Genomic DNA, 16237 nt, shown 5'->3' on the forward strand with positions numbered 1-16237 from the left:
AATACCTCTTAATAAACTGACTAGAGTGGATGCAGGGAATAGAAGCTGGAGTCTTCATCATGCAGTCAGAGCTGAGAATCACGTCTGAGAGTCAAGATGAGAATCCAAGATGAAAGCGAGGAAAGTAGGGAGCCAGGAGAATGACTTTTCTTCTTTTTTTAAAATTTTTATTGGAGTCTAGTTGATTTACAATGTTGTGTTACTTTCTGTTGTACAGCAAAGCGAATCAGTTATACATATAGCCACTCTCTTTTAGATTCTTTTCCCATATAGGCCATTACAGAGTATTGAGTAGAGTTCCCTGTGCTATACTGGATGGACCTACAGATTGTCATACTAAGTGAAGTAAGTCAGACAGAGAAGGACAAATATCGTATATCACTGATATGTGGAATCTAAAGAATGATCTTTTCAAACAACCAATTTTGAGATTGATTTTTCTCTATTGTTTGCCTGCTTTCTATTTCATTAATTTTCATTCCTATCTTTATTATTTACTTCTTTCTATTTTTATGAGCTTGATTTTCTGTTTTTATAGCTTCTTAAGGCAGAAGCCTACATCATTGATTTGAAACTTTTCTTCTTTTCTAGTGTAAGCATTTAAAGTTATCCTCCTTCTAAGTGATACATAAACTTCATACCACAGATTTTGATATGTTGGGTTTTCATTATCCTTTAGTTAGAAGTATATTCTAAGATTTCCAATTTGACGCATGCATTAAAGTGTTTAATTTCCAAACATGTTGGGGTTTTCATATTCCTGATATCTTTCTATTATTGATTTTTATTTTAATTCCATGGTGGTGAAAGAACATACTCTGTATGATTTCAGTCCTGATGAACTTATCGAGGACTGTTTTATGGCCCAGGAGATGGTGTATCTTGATAAACTCATAAGCACTTGGAAAGACTGTGTGTTCTGTTCTTCTTAGGTGGAGTGTTCCAGAAACATTGATTAGGTCAAGTTGGTGGAAAGTGTTGTGTAAATCTCTGTTCTTATGATTTCTGTCTACTTTTTCTATTTAAATACTGATAGAGGAATATGAAAATCAGCTTGGTAATTTTGGATTAGTCTAGTTCTCCTTTCATTTTCATCAGTTTTTAAGATTTTCTTTTCCTTTTTAATATTCACAACCCCTTGTATCAGGTATCTATTGCTGTGTAACAAATTAGCCCCAACTTAGCTGCTCAAAACAACATGCGTTTGTTATCAGGAATCTGGGTATGGCTCATCTGGGTGCTTCTGGCTCAGGTCTCTGACAAGTCTGTCATCGAAGGGTCAGCCTGGCCTGTATTCACAGTCATCTCAAGGCTCCCAGTTATCGTCCAAGCTCACTCATGTGGCTGTTGGCTGCCTCAGGTCTCTTCTGGCTCTGGGCTACAGCCTTGACTAGGGGGCCTATCCACAGAGCTATTCATAACATGGCAGCTTTCGTCCCCCTGAAGAGACAGAGAGAGACTTTTGTAACCTAATCTTTAAGTAAAGTCATATCACTTTTGCCACATTCTGTTTATTAGAAGTGATGTTAGACTCAGCCCATACTCAGGGGTGGGGGGTAGAGAAAGCTGTGAATAACAGAATGTGGAGATCATTGGAGGTCATCCTGGAGGCATCCCACACACTCTTCAAGGCACTCAAAACAGAAAGAGATCTCAATATATATACCTATGGAGACATACGTAAAAAAATACATGTACATACGTATACATATATGTGTAAATATATACATATTTGGTGGTAATGGATTGTCTCATGGCATCTGGAAATGCTAAGCAACCAGTCCTCAGGAGAGTGAGGCTCAAGGCAGCTATGAGGACTCTGCAGCAGGAGTTTGTCAATGGTCCTATGTAAGCTCTGTCATTTACACAACTCAGAATTCATCCTCCATGTCCATATTTCTTTGTCATAAATTTCAAGAGAATCTGATTGGACCAGCCCCTGGGATAGGAGTTCATAGCCAGTCAACTATGGCAGGGAAACAAGATCATGGAGGATAAAACCCAAGACCAGAGGTCCACCCCTGTGGGCAAGGGAGCAGTGCTCATAGAGGAAGGATGGGTTATATGCCAGGTATCACCCTGGTGATGCTCACAAGTAGTGCTTCCGTCAGAATACGTTGGCAGTGGCTGAAATCGAGAGTGGACTGGCTCAGGGGAGAAGATCTGACCTGAAGACCAAGGGTCTTAGGGGGTAGAGGAACATTCATAGTAGCCCTTGTGTCCTACCCTGGGTCTTTGTGTGGCCCAGGCTCAGGCCCCACACCTTTCTGTACACCTCAAAGAGATCACAGGTCTCTGTGCACCCTGTTAATGACCAAAGGAACTTTGGTGTCCTGCCAGGGTCACAGAGTAACCTAAGAAGAGGAGTTTGGCTCAGGGTTGGACTCAAGTCTTAGGTGCTGGACTGTGCCAGCAACTGTGGCCTCAGGAGGCTCTGAGCACTTGGCCTCCTCAGCAGGCAGGAGGAAGTGGTTCTGTGGTCCCACCAGATGTTTCAAGGCATGGGCATTATCTGCTGCTACCCTGGGCTAAGTTTGGTTGTTTCAGATATTTGGCAAGTGCAAGAATCCTTTGAATGAAATATGACCCAGGGCTTGATGACTTGATCTCTCTGGTCAGGCCCCACTGGCACAAGTGATGGTCTAGGATGCCTTCTTAGCCATATGTAGAGAAACTAGATCTGGGGATGAAGCAGCTGAAAGCCTATTGTTGCTTTTTTTAAAAAACAGAAAATTCCAAGCATACCTAAAAGTAGAGAGACTGGCATAATGAAGCCCTGCACCAATCACCCAGCTGCAACTGATCAATTCATGACTAATCTTTCCTCTATAACCCTACCCACTGCAGCCATTTACCCTGTAGATTACTTTGAAGCAAATTCCATCATATAATTTCATTCATAAATATTTTAGGATGTATGTCTAAAAGATAAATTCTCATTTTAAAAAATCAATAACCATTATCACATCTAAGATAATTAAAAATTCTTTTTCAAAAATCCAGCCAGTATTCCAATAGTCCCTGTTATTGCCTTTTTAATGTACAAACTCTAAAAATTAAAATTAGGATCCCCCCCAACTGCTTTTAAAAGCATTCATTGGTGATAATATTCACAATAAAATATATTAAACCATGAAACAAAACAATAAATGATAAAAAGTTTAAGTTGTTCTTTACAATGTGATAAATCATGAGAAACTGAAACCAGTTTCCATCATCTTTTTTCAGGCTGCTGCTTCTTATTTTCCAAGAAGGAAAGAAAAAATGATTAAAGCCTGAAGTTGTCATTAGGGCTATTAAATTGTCTCACCCTCTCTCCTTGCAGCCACAGGAGAGATTACAGTTCCTCAGTCCCTTAAAGTGAGGTGTGGCCACATGACTTGTTCTTACCGAAAGTTGTGAGTGGAAGTGATGAAATGTCAGCTCTCATCAGATAATTTAATTTCCATTACGAGCCCCTCTGAAGCATTCTTTTCACTGTGCTATAGTGAGTGACTCAGGTTACTCCATCACCTGGGGTCCTGGAGGAACAGGTAGCAGATGAGAGAAACAAATTTGTTGCTTGAAGTCACTGAGAGTTTGAGGTTGTATGTTATCGAGGCATAACCTGGCCTACCTTGACTCATGCAAAGTGTTTAGGCTTGAGCAGGTGATTTCAGGGAAGGTCAAGCTATGGCTAATAACCTTTTAGTGAGAACCCTCTTGAGGGATCATTGGATTCACCTCTTAGGATTTTACTGAATTGATCTGTGCTGTCCTTTAGGTAGAGCAGTGGAATCTTAATTCTTCGGGCTTTGACATTATTATAAGAGGAATACAATAATTAAAAGAGCACCCTGACAAATAAAACACCTTAGATGTATAAAATATTAAATGGACCTGAAGTTGAAACAAAAGATGAAACCCTGGCCTGCAGCGTCATGTCTCTGCCCTTCTGTTACCTTGGACAGCTCCCTTCATTTCTGGGCCTCAGTTTCCTGTTCTGTAATGATAATCATTATTACAAAAGTGACACTACTGGGCACCTTACACAGGCTAGATAGTTCCGTGGAACTTAATTAATTTAATCCTTACAACTAGCTTTCAGTAGTTAATTTTTTGTACCATTTTTAAAAACACAAAACTGGAAACATATTTAGAGAGGCTGCATAATTGCCCAACAATAGCTGCACGTGGAGGGGGTACTTCCAAAGCCATCCTCAACTAAAGGTTTAAGGTCCATTTCTTGTTCTAAAATCCTGTGGATTTTTGGTGTAAGGCTATTCACAACTAGTAAAATCACATTGTCAAAAAGAGAATAATATTTTCTCCAACAAAAAGAAGCGTTCTTTTATTTGCAATCATATTTTCCATCGTGTGACAGAGCACATACTTTATGAAGATCAAGGACTCTTCTATTAATATTCCCTGGCCTGTGTACTATCAAAGGGATTCAAAGCATCAAACCTTTATGATAGAATTCAGATGCTAACCGTAATGTAGACTCTGAAACACAAATATTCCCCCTGAGAGCTTGTGCAGACTTTCTTTCCTTTTTTCTTTTTCTTTCTTTCTTTCTTTCCTTTCCTTCTTTCCTTCCTTCCTTCTTTCTTTCTTTCTTTCTTCCTTCCTTCCTTCCTTTCTTTTTTTTGTAAATTCTTTTTTTATTGAAATATAGTTGATTTACAATGTTGTGTTAGTTTCAGGTGTATAGCAAAGTGATTCAGTTATACATACATATATATCTACTTTTTCAGATTCTTTTCCCTTATAGGTTATTACAAAATATTGAGTATAGTTCCCTGTGCTATTCAGTAGGTCCTTGTTGGTTATCTATTTTATGTATAGTAGTGTGTATATGTTAATTCCAAACTCCTAATTTATCCCTTCCCCCCTTCTCCTTTGGTAACCATAAGTTTGTTTTCTATGTCTGTAAGTCTATTTCTGTTTTGTATATAAGTTCTTTTGTATCATTTTTTTTTTAGATTCCACATATAAGTGATATCATATGGTATTTGTCTTTCTCTGACACAGACTATTTCTTTGCTGACACTTTTCTTTTCAGAATAATTCAAAGACTTGTTAATTCATGGTCATAAAGACATTTTGCCAGCCACGTTGTATGGTTTTACAATACCAGACTTACAACACCAAATTTAATTTGTGGTTAAAATATTGGAAATTAAAGTAATGATGTTTAGAGAAGGGAGAATTCACTTTATGGAAAACACTGCTTAGGCGTGTGTGCGTGTGTGTGTGTCTGTGTGTGTGTGTTACAGCTATGATATCTGCTCCCGGACCGCCATTACCAGCTCCACACATAATGGCCAATTCTTGGTTCCCCATTTAGGGAACTCACACCAGACTTGGCAGAGAGAATTGTGTCTCTCCTGCATCTTCATCTCAGCTAATGTTTTTATTTTACTGTCATACATTAATGTTTTAATTTTGTTTTTCATCATTTCTGGTCTCCATCTGAGCACCTTAAATATATTGGTCGTCATCTTAACTGAACATTCCTGAAATCTTTACTGTTAGGTTAAATAATAGGGAGAGGTAGGAACACCAGTCTGTCAATACATTGTTCAATGTCATTCCCCCCCACCCCCACCGCCTCCCAGTGGCTTTCCAAGGCTGCTAATTAACATCCGACCATGATATCTTAAGTACAGGTGAATGATTACTGAAATAGGTTTCTTTAATAATGGTGTTTAGGAAAGTTCAGGAAGTCAGGGCAGCCTAAAATTCCATATCAAAGTTCTTATTGAGCATGAGAGAGGACAATGGTACAGGAGGTGAGAGGAACAGGGAAAGTACTGGAGGTACCCTCTGTCCTCAAGAATATTATTTTCCTCCTTTGAATGGAAAGACCACCAAACCACATGAAATAGCTCAAAAAGTTATAGGATTAACAATAATTCTAGAAGAGAAACAGTTAGGTACTGGAGTCTGTTGAGACTTTGAAACGGCAGGCTGAAATTTTGGTTTATTTCAGACTAGGCTGTTTGCCATGGAAATGTTTTTTGAGAATGCTAGAAAGACTAATATAGGCTTGTAAAATGTGTCAGTCAGCTTGGAAGGAAAATGTTGAACAAAATCATAGTTAATTCTAGCATTTAATGCAAAATGCTTATTAGTAGAGGTGTAAATGTGGTCGCAGTTACAGTCATCGATGAGGCCCTGGTTCAAGTAAATTTGGAAATTGCAAAGGCATCTAGTTTTCTTGGAATATCCAAGTAAAACGCTTCCAATAGGATGAAATCCACATAAATAGTGGGCTCAACCCACCATCTCCCAAGCTACTATCCTTATCCCGCAGCATGAACCCGTCTGGGGTTTATTTGCCTTACCCTAGGCTACAGCAATTTACCTAATAATTGAACAGACTTAAACCTGGGGCTTCATGAATTGCTTTTTTTTCTTTTTAAGAACAATGCCATGGAAAACCTACCAAGGAATAAGGCACGCAGCAGACAGAATGAGCAGGTTACTCTGTACATTAAAGAAGATTGTCAGTATGCTACATTTCTTCTTATTCCCTTATTGCTGTGGGCTTTATTCATACTCCGAACTAGATGAAAGAGAACTGAAAACAAAGAAAAAACAGTAGAAGTTGCAAAGGCTGGATAAATAAAGACATTGGTGGAACCCAGAGTTGCCTTCATTTAATTCTCCTCATTTCTCCTTTGGTTCTCTCCCTCCTATGACATTTTGTACCTATCTATCTTATCCACTAAGACTTTAAGTTCCCTCGAGGGAAAGGACTATGTCTTACCGATCTTTATCTTTTGGTATTATTCATTCATTCATCCATACATCAGTCATTCCATAAGTGTTACTGAGAGCCTAATATATTCCAGAAGCTTGGGATACATCAGTGAACAAAACAGATGGAGGTGAAAGACAGATCAAGACAACACATAATAAATAAGTAAATTAAATAGTATTATAGAAAGTGATAAATTTTATGGAAAAAGAAAAAAAGCACAGGGTCAGGAGGATTGGGACTTGGGGTTGGATATATTATTAAACTGCAGTTATTAACAATGGTGATCAGAGTACGCTTCACTAAGAAGGTGATGACAGAGCTAAGACTGGAAGGAGGTGAGAAAGTGAGCCAAGCAGGGAACTGGGGGAGGAGAAAGCACTTCAGACAGAGGGAAGAGCTGGGACATAGGCCCTGGAGAAGAAGCATCCCTGGTATGTTTGAGGAACACAATGGAGGCGAGTTCAGCTGAAATTAACTGACCCCAGGGGAGTGCAGTAGAAATGGAAGTCAAAGTTCATGGGGGACCAGATTGTGTAGAGCCACGTGGGCCAGCAGAAGAGCTTTGGTTTTTACCCCGAGGTGGGAGCCACTACAGGAGGCACGGAGGTATCTTACGCTTTAAATGGTCATTCTGCCGCTCTGTGGACAATAGACTATAAACATGCAAATTTATGTCAAAAAAGAAAGCAAATACCACCAGAACTTAAAAAAATAAAATCAAAGCTGAGTTTATATACTTGTCAGGCAAGGAAACACATCAGTGAAAAAGTTTACTAATTCATGAATTGGGAAAAGTCAGGGTTTTTTAAGTGCTAGAAAGAGGAAAGGGGGCTCATGGGGGTGAGGCTAATCTAAGATTGAAAGCCAGCACCCTCATAGGAAAGAACAGTGCTGGATCAAACAGGGAACTTTGTTCCATGGGCAGAAACAAGTCTTCAGTTAGGTCTAATAAGGGTCTGGCCTAGGGGTCACTCAAAGTTCACAGTCCTTTATCAGTTTCAGTTGGTTTGAACCAGTTGCGGTATAACATAGCATCCCATTTTGATATCTCCTAGGCAAAGGCTGTAAGTGGAAAATTTTCCTTTTACAGTCAGGCACAGAGAAACCTGTTAGGAAGCTCTTGCAGAGATCCAGGTAGAAGATGACGGGGCTCATCCCAGAGTATACCATGGAGGTGATGAGAAGCAGCAACTGGTGGTTGGAGTTGCCCTGGAGACAGGAAAAGCTGTGGGTGGAAGCAGTTTGGGGAACAGATAAGGAGTTCGTGTGAGTTTCAGATGTCAAATAGATGCAGCAACAGGGACAGCGAGGTCTGGCTGGTGACGTAAAGTTGGGACTTGAAAAAGAGTATAGATGGTGTCAAATACCAGGATCCCATGTGCCGTCAACCAGTGAGCCAGTGAGATGGAGCCCTGGGGACCCCAACAGTATTTTCCCCTCCAGGTCCCAAATTTTACTTCATATATATTTTTATTACAATGAAAGTATTCTTGTAAGCCTCTCAAATATTTTGTGGAATGAAGTGGGAGTATAAATCAATGATCATTGGAACGTTCACTGTGCCTCATATGGTGTTTTAATTTCCCCCAATTTATTAGATACCATTTTACAGATAAGGAAACTGAGGCCAGAATAGTTGAGTAGTTTGCCTAGCATCATGTAGCTAATAAAGGCAGGGCTGGGATTTCAGCCCAAGTTCACCTGAGTCCCTTTTAACTCTGCTTCCGATAGTTACTAATCTGGGTAGAGAACAAAGTTGACTAGAAGGTGAGGAGTCCCAACTGTTCGTAGTTCCTGGCATGTTCCAACTTAGTGCAATAGTCTTTAAACTTGAGCATGTATCAGAATCACCCAGTGGCTTGTTAAAAGACAGACTCAGGACCTCAACCCAGAGTTTCTGATTCCACATGTCCGGGATGTGGTCTGCTAATATGCATGTCTGATAAGTTCCCAGGTGATGATGCTGGTGCTGCTGGTCTGGGGAGGACACTGTGAGAACCACAGGTTTAGCCGCTTTTCACTGATTCTGCCAGTGAAATAGCCTGCCAAATGCCCAGGTCTCCCTAATTCCCCAAAGGGGATTAGAGGGGTGTCTGCTGCTAATTGGAACTTCAGAAGGGTCCTTGGTGATAATTCCTTCGCCTTTTTTTTTTCTTATTTTTTGGCCGCACCGTGCAGCACGCGAAATCTTAGTTCCCCGACCAGGGATCGAACCCGGGCCCCAGCAGTGGAAGCTTGGAGTCTTAACCACTGGACTGCCAGGGAATTCCCAGTTCCTCCAGTTTTAACGTAGTTCTCTCCTTCCCAAGGCACACGGCTGTTGGGGGAGAGGGGATGATGGGGTGATGGCGGCTCAACTCCAGGTGCTCTCCAACAGTTTACCAAGCTGTCCAGTAAGTTCTTCTTTTATTATTATTCTCCCAGCAGTCTCGTTGCCCTTTCCTGGGAACAAACTACCATCATCACCCCTGTGACTCCCAACATCCATCAGGCACAGGGGGGGTTCAGGTATGGTGGGCCCTAAATGCTTACACAGCTATTGGGGATGGGGGACTTAAAGAACAAGAATACAAGCTTATAAACACACAATTAGATGCAGGGCCTTGAAAGAAGCTTGTGCAAGAGAGGGGCCCTAAAGCTTCAGCTTCATTAGCTTCATGGGAAATCAGCCTCTGATCAAACAGGTCTGTATATGTCTAGGCTCCAATTATAGCCATATGCTTAGTTCCCATGGGGCTCTTGAGCCTCAGGCTAATGAGAGGATGTGGTCGATTCCTGTGTAAGAGAACCTGAGCGTTTCATGGTTGAAGAGACTTGTCTGCCCTGAGCCTGGTAGTTGGTGAAGGGCTGCTGAGTCCTTGCGCCGCACCTTGAAGGTAAGTTTTGACCCAGCTAAGGCACTCAGTTACTTATCCTTGGGCTTGATTTCTTCGGTGAGTTAAAAGCCTTCGGGATACAAACATGGAAAAGCCAACTTAGAGATAATACTAATTATTCCTATTTAATTATATCAAGAACAAAATTTGATTAAATTCTGACTCTAATATTCAGAAAAGTAAAAGTGCTTTTCAAAAATCAGGGTAAGGCTATTAAAATGCAAAGTGCTTGCTTGACAAAGAAGACTACTGCATAGGGTAGCACTTTGAGCTTCTTTTTTAAGTCTTCCTGAAATTTTATTTTCCCACGTAGTTTGTTCCAAGACGTTCCCACGTAGTTTGTTCCAAGGTGGACTTGGCCTTCATACAAGGATTCACTCAACAAATCCTGCTAAGCATAAGCAAACGGCTCTGTAGTTAGGGGAAGTTACTAAGATAGTTACTAAATTAGGAATTAGGGGAAGTTACTAATTGATTAAAGAGGGAGTTTGTAGCGAACAGCCACGCCCACGAAGAACCTTGACCTAAGCTGAAAAGGGCATCTAAGAGGTATGAGGTGGCTTCCCGAAGGAGACTAAAAGAGACGGCATTTGTGTTGAGCCTTGAAGGAAATATGTGAATAAAATGTCTTAAGAATTATTCCAAGACGGAGAAAGCCAGCATGAACACTGGACGCTGTTCTGAAGAACAGTCTGCCCTCTGCCTCCAGGGACACTGCTGTTTTATACACACACACACACACACACACACACACACACACACATCCCAAAGGGCTTTCTCGCTGCAAAGTGGGCACAATCCAAGGGCAGGAGGAGTCCATTAAGCGTTCCTGGGTGCTGTGTCTTGAAGGATACAAAGATGAACAGAGCAGGTCCGCGTCCCCAAGGCAGCGCCACCAGGAACTCAATCAGGCCATGGGTATTCTCGAAGCGGCTGAGAGGCGGAGGTGCGGCCAGGAGGAGTCACTGGAATGCATTTTCCGTGCTGGGCCTCGAGGTCTGGATGCGCACTCAGTCCTCTGGAAGGCTCTCGCATTGCAGTACCAGGGATGCAGGGGTTTGTCCCCTGCTCACAGCAGCGTCCCAGCCTGCCCCAGCGCCCCGCAGCCCCTCCCCGGCCCCGCCCCCGTACCAGGGCGGCTGCGCGGCCAGGCCTCCCGGTCCGCACGTGATCGCCGTCACTGCCTCCGCGAAGCCTGAACCGCCATCATAAGTCCTGGCGGCTGGGCCCTGGCCTGCCTCCCTCTTCCTCCTCCCCTGGGGGCCAGGGGTGACGGGTTGGGGGTGTGCTGCCCTCGTCCCGCCTGGCCACTGAAGCCGTGGGCCTCCGAGGGCGGGAAGACGAGTTCCGACCCACGGACCCCGGGGCGGGCAGACTGCCAGGCGGGCCGCCCAGGTGACGACACGGCGGGGGCGGTGCCCAGGGCCGCGCCCCGCCCCTCGCAGGCCAGCGCCCAAAGCCCGCGGCCCGTGCCCGTTTCCAGTATGGCCGACTGCTGTACTTGACCCGCGGCCTCTCCGCTTCGACTCTCCGTAAGCGATGCAGAGGCCGAGGCCGTGACTGACACTCTTGCTCACACGCACGCACGGACCCAGACCCACGCCCGGAGTCCGAGCCCTGGGCCCAGAACCGCTCTCGCCCCCGGCGCCGCGGCCAGAGCCCGGACCACGGCTCCCGCGCCGCCGCCGCCTAGCCGAGAAGGACCGCGCCGGATCTCGAGCGCGGCGGCCCGCGGCCGGCAGGGATGGGGAAGCGGGCCGGAGGAGGAGCACCAGGAGCCGCCGCCGCTTCCACGTCCCCCGGGGCCGGTCTGGAGCCCGCGGCCAGCCGCGGCGGGGGCCCGCGGAGCGCGGCCGCCGGCTTCCTGGGAGCGCTGCACCTGGTGATGACTCTCGTCGTGGCCGCGGCGCGGGCCGAGAAGGAAGGTGGGTGTCAGCCGGCCGGCATCTCCCGGGCCCGGCCCCGCGGCTGTCACCGCGCCCTCGCGGAGGCCGCTGCCGGGCTGCGGCCGGGGAGGAAGGGCCGCGGCTCTGGGCTCGGAGGGCGGCCGAGCGCGGGGCTCGGTCCGGCGCGAAGTTGCTTGGTCGAGTCCCGTCCCGAGCCGGGAACTTGCGGTTCGGATGCCAACTCGCGGCGTTGGCCGCACGGAGTTGCTCTTGTTCTCCGTGATTCCTTCCCCTCGTCTTCCCTGTTGTCTCCTGTCACTGCCGTTTCAAAACTTCCTGAGTTCTCATATATTGTTGCCACTTGGCTCACTAGGTAGGAGGGGCATATTTTTAGACTTGATTGCTGTTAATAGGCAAATTTGAGGACACTTTTTTTTTGGTTGCGGTTTTAATAGCGGCGTGCGAACAGAGCTCACTTTAAAATGTAAGAATAGCGAGACTGGTGGAAAGGCTTCAAGACAGCTTACCGAATTTTACTTTGCATTTGTTCAAACATTTTGGGAGGAGGAATCTTGTTTTTTCAGCTTCCCTTTTCAGTATCGCTTTGCAATATTGATGATTGTTTAGCTAACAATTTTCTCTCTCCATAGTACAATTCTGCTTAGCTCTCTATTGAGCTATTGAAAGTCTGTTTATATTTTTTACATGTTTTAAGATACTTAATTGGGTGTCATTGTCTTTAATGTGAAAGACTTTAAAAACCAATGTCAAGTTTCTAGTTTGCAAACCTTTATAATTTACAGTTAAGGGCTGACCCCTATTTTTAAAACTCTCGTTAGTATTGTACGACTGTAACACCGGTACTTCTACAGGGTTAAAAAATCATTTTGTAACCTAGAAGACCAGATCTGTAATTTTGTCATTACTACGTGTTTTTTTGAGCCTGGGGAAATGAGTGACCACAGAGCCTTCATGAAGAAATCACTAAAAGTGAATGGTTTTTAAAAAGCTAAGCAAAACTTGTTAGTTTAGCTTCTGTTTCACACTAAACTGCCACTGCAAAGAAAATAATTTCTTGCCGCAATGACTTTAAGGTTGATGTTCTACTTTACAACTAAAGTCACTTGCTTTTTATTGTTACTGAGGGCAACAGCAGAGCAAACCAAATTAATGTTAAAGTACAGTGTGTTTCAGTTTACTGTTTATTTTTTTGCTCAGAACAGTACATTCTCTCACTTAACTCTAAGCAACCTTAGTCTGGGTTAACATAGGTGAAAGTTATTCAGAGAATTGACATCTATAGAAAGGATTAATTGACAGAGGCAAGATTATTTCCTGGATAAACTATTGCTGCTTTAGGACTAGTCAGGCCTGGGGTTGTCATAGTTCATCTTTGGTTACAGATCTGCAGCTGGTTCTTGTGTGGCCATGGTGCCCAGCACAGCCTGGCATGTAGTTGGTGTCCAGTAAGTCTGAAATAGTACAATAAGTTAATGTCTCCTTGAGTGTAAGGTAGTCCTTGGCAGGTATTGTGTCCCGCTTTTTCTCTGCCTTTGCTTACCTTGCACAGTGCCAGGCACACAGTAGGCATTTAACATTTGTTTGAGTGAGTGATTATACTCATGGGTCATTAGCACAGGGAAGTAAAATGATTGAGTCTAGTAAAACATTAAGTTTGTATTGTCATCCTGCTGCTTATTTTTCCAAGAGCCATTTTACGTGCTAATTTTCAGTGTATACTTAAGTAAACAAATCCCTTGTTTGAGAAATGTCAGCCTAGGTTATATTTGCCAGTTTCCCTTTTGTATGGTTTATAAGTTTTAATACACCTCTTCTAATACCCGTAAATGTAAGGGTTAAGGGAGGAGAATACGTGCCAGGGTGTACAAGGATGAAAAGATGTGGTCGAATCAGCCAGAGGTCCTGGCAGAATCAGACACCTTTTGTGGCCCATGTTTTGTCTGGATGAACAATTTGGATGGAGAAATTAGCTATTCAAGGTATTGATGGTAATTATTACTAATATAGAACACAAGGACTCTGTCCATCATAAATGAATCTGGCTCTAATCAAATATTCCATGAAGGTAGCTCCAAAAATGGCCAGTGCTTTAGCCTCCTTGCTGATCAGATTCTGGTAGTTTTTGTTTGAGTAGTAGTGAGATTGATTTTCTTACATGAATGTGATACTGCAAATTTGGCACCATTCACCCCGCAAAGGATGCTGTTGGGTTTTTTTTTTCCAGAAAATCTGGGCAGATTTCTGAAGGTAGCTGAGTTCACTTTGTCCATTTACATCCTGAGGACTTTTTGTGTTTATTTTGGCAGTATAAACCAGCATAATTTTTCAAAGTTAAGGCTTACCTGCAATTTTAATGATGTTTCTCTGGGCATTTTGTGTTTTAGTATATTTCTATTGCAGCAGAATCTCACTAAAAAATCTTCAAAACAAAATAAAACTCACTGTCTTCAGAAGGAAAGCAGCAGAAATAGCTAGATTACCTAATGCAGTTTTTCATGTTTGGACTAGATGTTGTTAATTTTAAGTCAGAAGCGTGAACCATTCTTTGTCTTAACATCCTGTATGTCTTAACACTCCTATATCTTAACATTTGTCTTCACTGATCTATGGGGGTGTGTTTCACTAGTCCAGAGAAAAGGGACCTTTGAAGATGTTTTGACTCTGCTCTACAGTTTGTAAGGACCTCTGAAAGAGTTGCCAGAGGTGGAAGTTACTGTAATTACTACAACTAACTTGCTTATTCTGGATTGGTGTCAAGATTTTTCTTGAAGCTAAGATCTAGATATTAAGAAGAATGAAAATAGGGGTGTGTGTGTGTAATGAAAATGTATTAAAATATATATAGTGAAAATACGTGTGTACATCTTAAACGTATAACTTTTAGTGGTATTTTTATTTGTAAATCAGCCCATTCATTATTACAAGCAAATAAGAGCTTTTGAAAAAAAGCATCATATATCATGTATAATATAGTTTCGTTGTGACATGTGTTTTTGGAGGGCATGGTTGTCTTTTAATTTATTATGAATGAAGAGCTACATTTTATGCATCTAGTAAATATAAAGTTGGATAAATTTTCAGGAATGTGATTGTTTTAGTCTGTGACAATTTATATTTGTGTCACATGTTTTATCATTAATTGGCGATTTATGGCAGGGCGAAGTTTGACAGTCTTTCTTAGGACTTTTAAATTTGTCTACCAGATACTTCAGTTTCGTGCACAAATTAAAGCTGTATTTGTGACAGAAGTGCAGAAGGAGGGTACAAAAGTGTTCTCTCTCCAAAGCATATGGACAAAGTGCTTAGGAATAAAGGCCAGAAGAAAAGAGATAAAAAACCTAATTTGATTAGGTTTTTTGTCTTAGGATGGTAGAATTGATCAGGAGCGGTATTTGCTTTCTTCTAATCAAATTATTACTTCATAATGTAAAAATGTTTTTTAAGAGTGATTTTCTTAAGAGTTGAAATGTTTTCATCCTTGCATGGGGGTAGCGTGATTACTTTTTAATTTAGGGCCTAGTAAGTAGAATATTCATTCATAGTGCTTCACTAAAGAACTTTCGTTGCTTGCTTTTACGAAAAGCTGTTTGCTACTGCCTGGATCCTTGGAATCCTCTAGTTGGAAAAAGTGTGTTGTCTTTCTCTCGCTAAGGACAGTTTTGCTCCTCTTTGCAATGCTTGCAGCCATCCCCATAGACACCTGCCCAAAAAATCAGCTTTTGGGAGTAGGTGTGAAATCATCTAATTTGTTATCATCCAGAGTAGTAATAAGCAAAGCTACTCTTGGGGGAAAATGAAATCATTGTTGGTGCTTTTGATCTTTTAGAAATTCTCCTTCATCTGCATGGAGCTTGAGCTTTCTGATTGGCCTTGTCACACTGAGAGGCCTTTTTTCTCTGGCTGAATTTTTCCTTATCTGCTGTAAGCAGCATCAGGCACTGTTGATAGCTGCTTCTTGGAACTTTTCTTCCTTCGTTTCTGTGACTTCCTACTTCTTGGTTATCATCCTGCCCTGTTGTCAGTCACTGCTCTGCAGCTGCCCGTTGGCTGTCTTCCTTCTCGTGCACGTCTGGCCACCAGCACACGCTGCACATGTCCAGAGCAGAATTCTCTGGCGCTACCTCTGGTTTCCCAGTTTTTATTAATGCCATGATTATTCTCTCTGCCACGTTGGTCTCGATTTTGACCGTTTACCGAGTGGCATCAGTGTCTGTTAACTTTCTTGGGCAGCTCTCCTACCGCCTCTGGCCTCCTGCCTGGGGCACTGCCCTAGGCCCTCACTTCCCAACTCTCTCCACTTCTCTAAAGTCCTGCAGTCCCCTCTCTCAATTTGCATTGTCTTTGTTACTCAGCTGTTATTCATTCTGACACTTAATCATATACTGCCTTGTTTAGCTCCTTAAATTGTTTTATGGGTGTCACTCTTCACCCAGTCTGGAATTTCTGTGGGGCAGAACCTCTGTCAACATCTGCGGTATGTATTAATACATAAGAGGCATATTCAGTTTTAAACAGAGGGCTGCCGAGAATGACCTTATCCTCCCCTTCTCATATCTGAAACCTGGATCGAGAGTCCGCAGTACAGGTAAAACTCTGAACTTGGATGCAGGTGTTAGCAATTCTGCTACAGTAAGACATAGGGCAACACTACTTTTTTCTTCCCTACATGTTGCTTTCTATTGTAACTAAAATGAGTAACGTATACT

At 42.7% G+C, this 16237-nt stretch overlaps 1 protein-coding gene and 1 long non-coding RNA gene across 3 annotated transcripts in view; one reads left to right on the plus strand and one right to left on the minus strand.

Moving 5' to 3' along the window:
- Positions 1-251: 251 nt before the first annotated feature.
- LOC114900322 lies at positions 252-10697 on the minus strand. Its single transcript, XR_003794825.1, has 3 exons — positions 6431-10697; positions 3391-3521; positions 252-1440 (listed from the first exon to the last, which is right to left on the minus strand). It is a non-coding gene; the product is annotated as an uncharacterized LOC114900322 (long non-coding RNA).
- A 375-nt stretch (positions 10698-11072) lies between these two features.
- Positions 11073-16237, plus strand: part of TMEM131 (transmembrane protein 131) — a 193471-nt gene continuing 188306 nt past the window's right edge. For both annotated transcript variants that reach the window (XM_029232608.1, XM_029232607.1), the window contains exon 1: positions 11073-11549. In XM_029232608.1, the coding sequence (XP_029088441.1) occupies positions 11369-11549 (181 nt within the window). In that variant the 5' untranslated portion in view covers positions 11073-11368. The remainder of the gene's footprint in view (positions 11550-16237) is intronic.

The sequence above is a fragment of the Monodon monoceros genome, unplaced genomic scaffold (genome assembly GCF_005190385.1).
Source record: "Monodon monoceros isolate NGI ecotype Baffin Bay Population unplaced genomic scaffold, NGI_Narwhal_1 Super_Scaffold_19, whole genome shotgun sequence".
NCBI lineage: Eukaryota > Metazoa > Chordata > Mammalia > Artiodactyla > Monodontidae > Monodon > Monodon monoceros.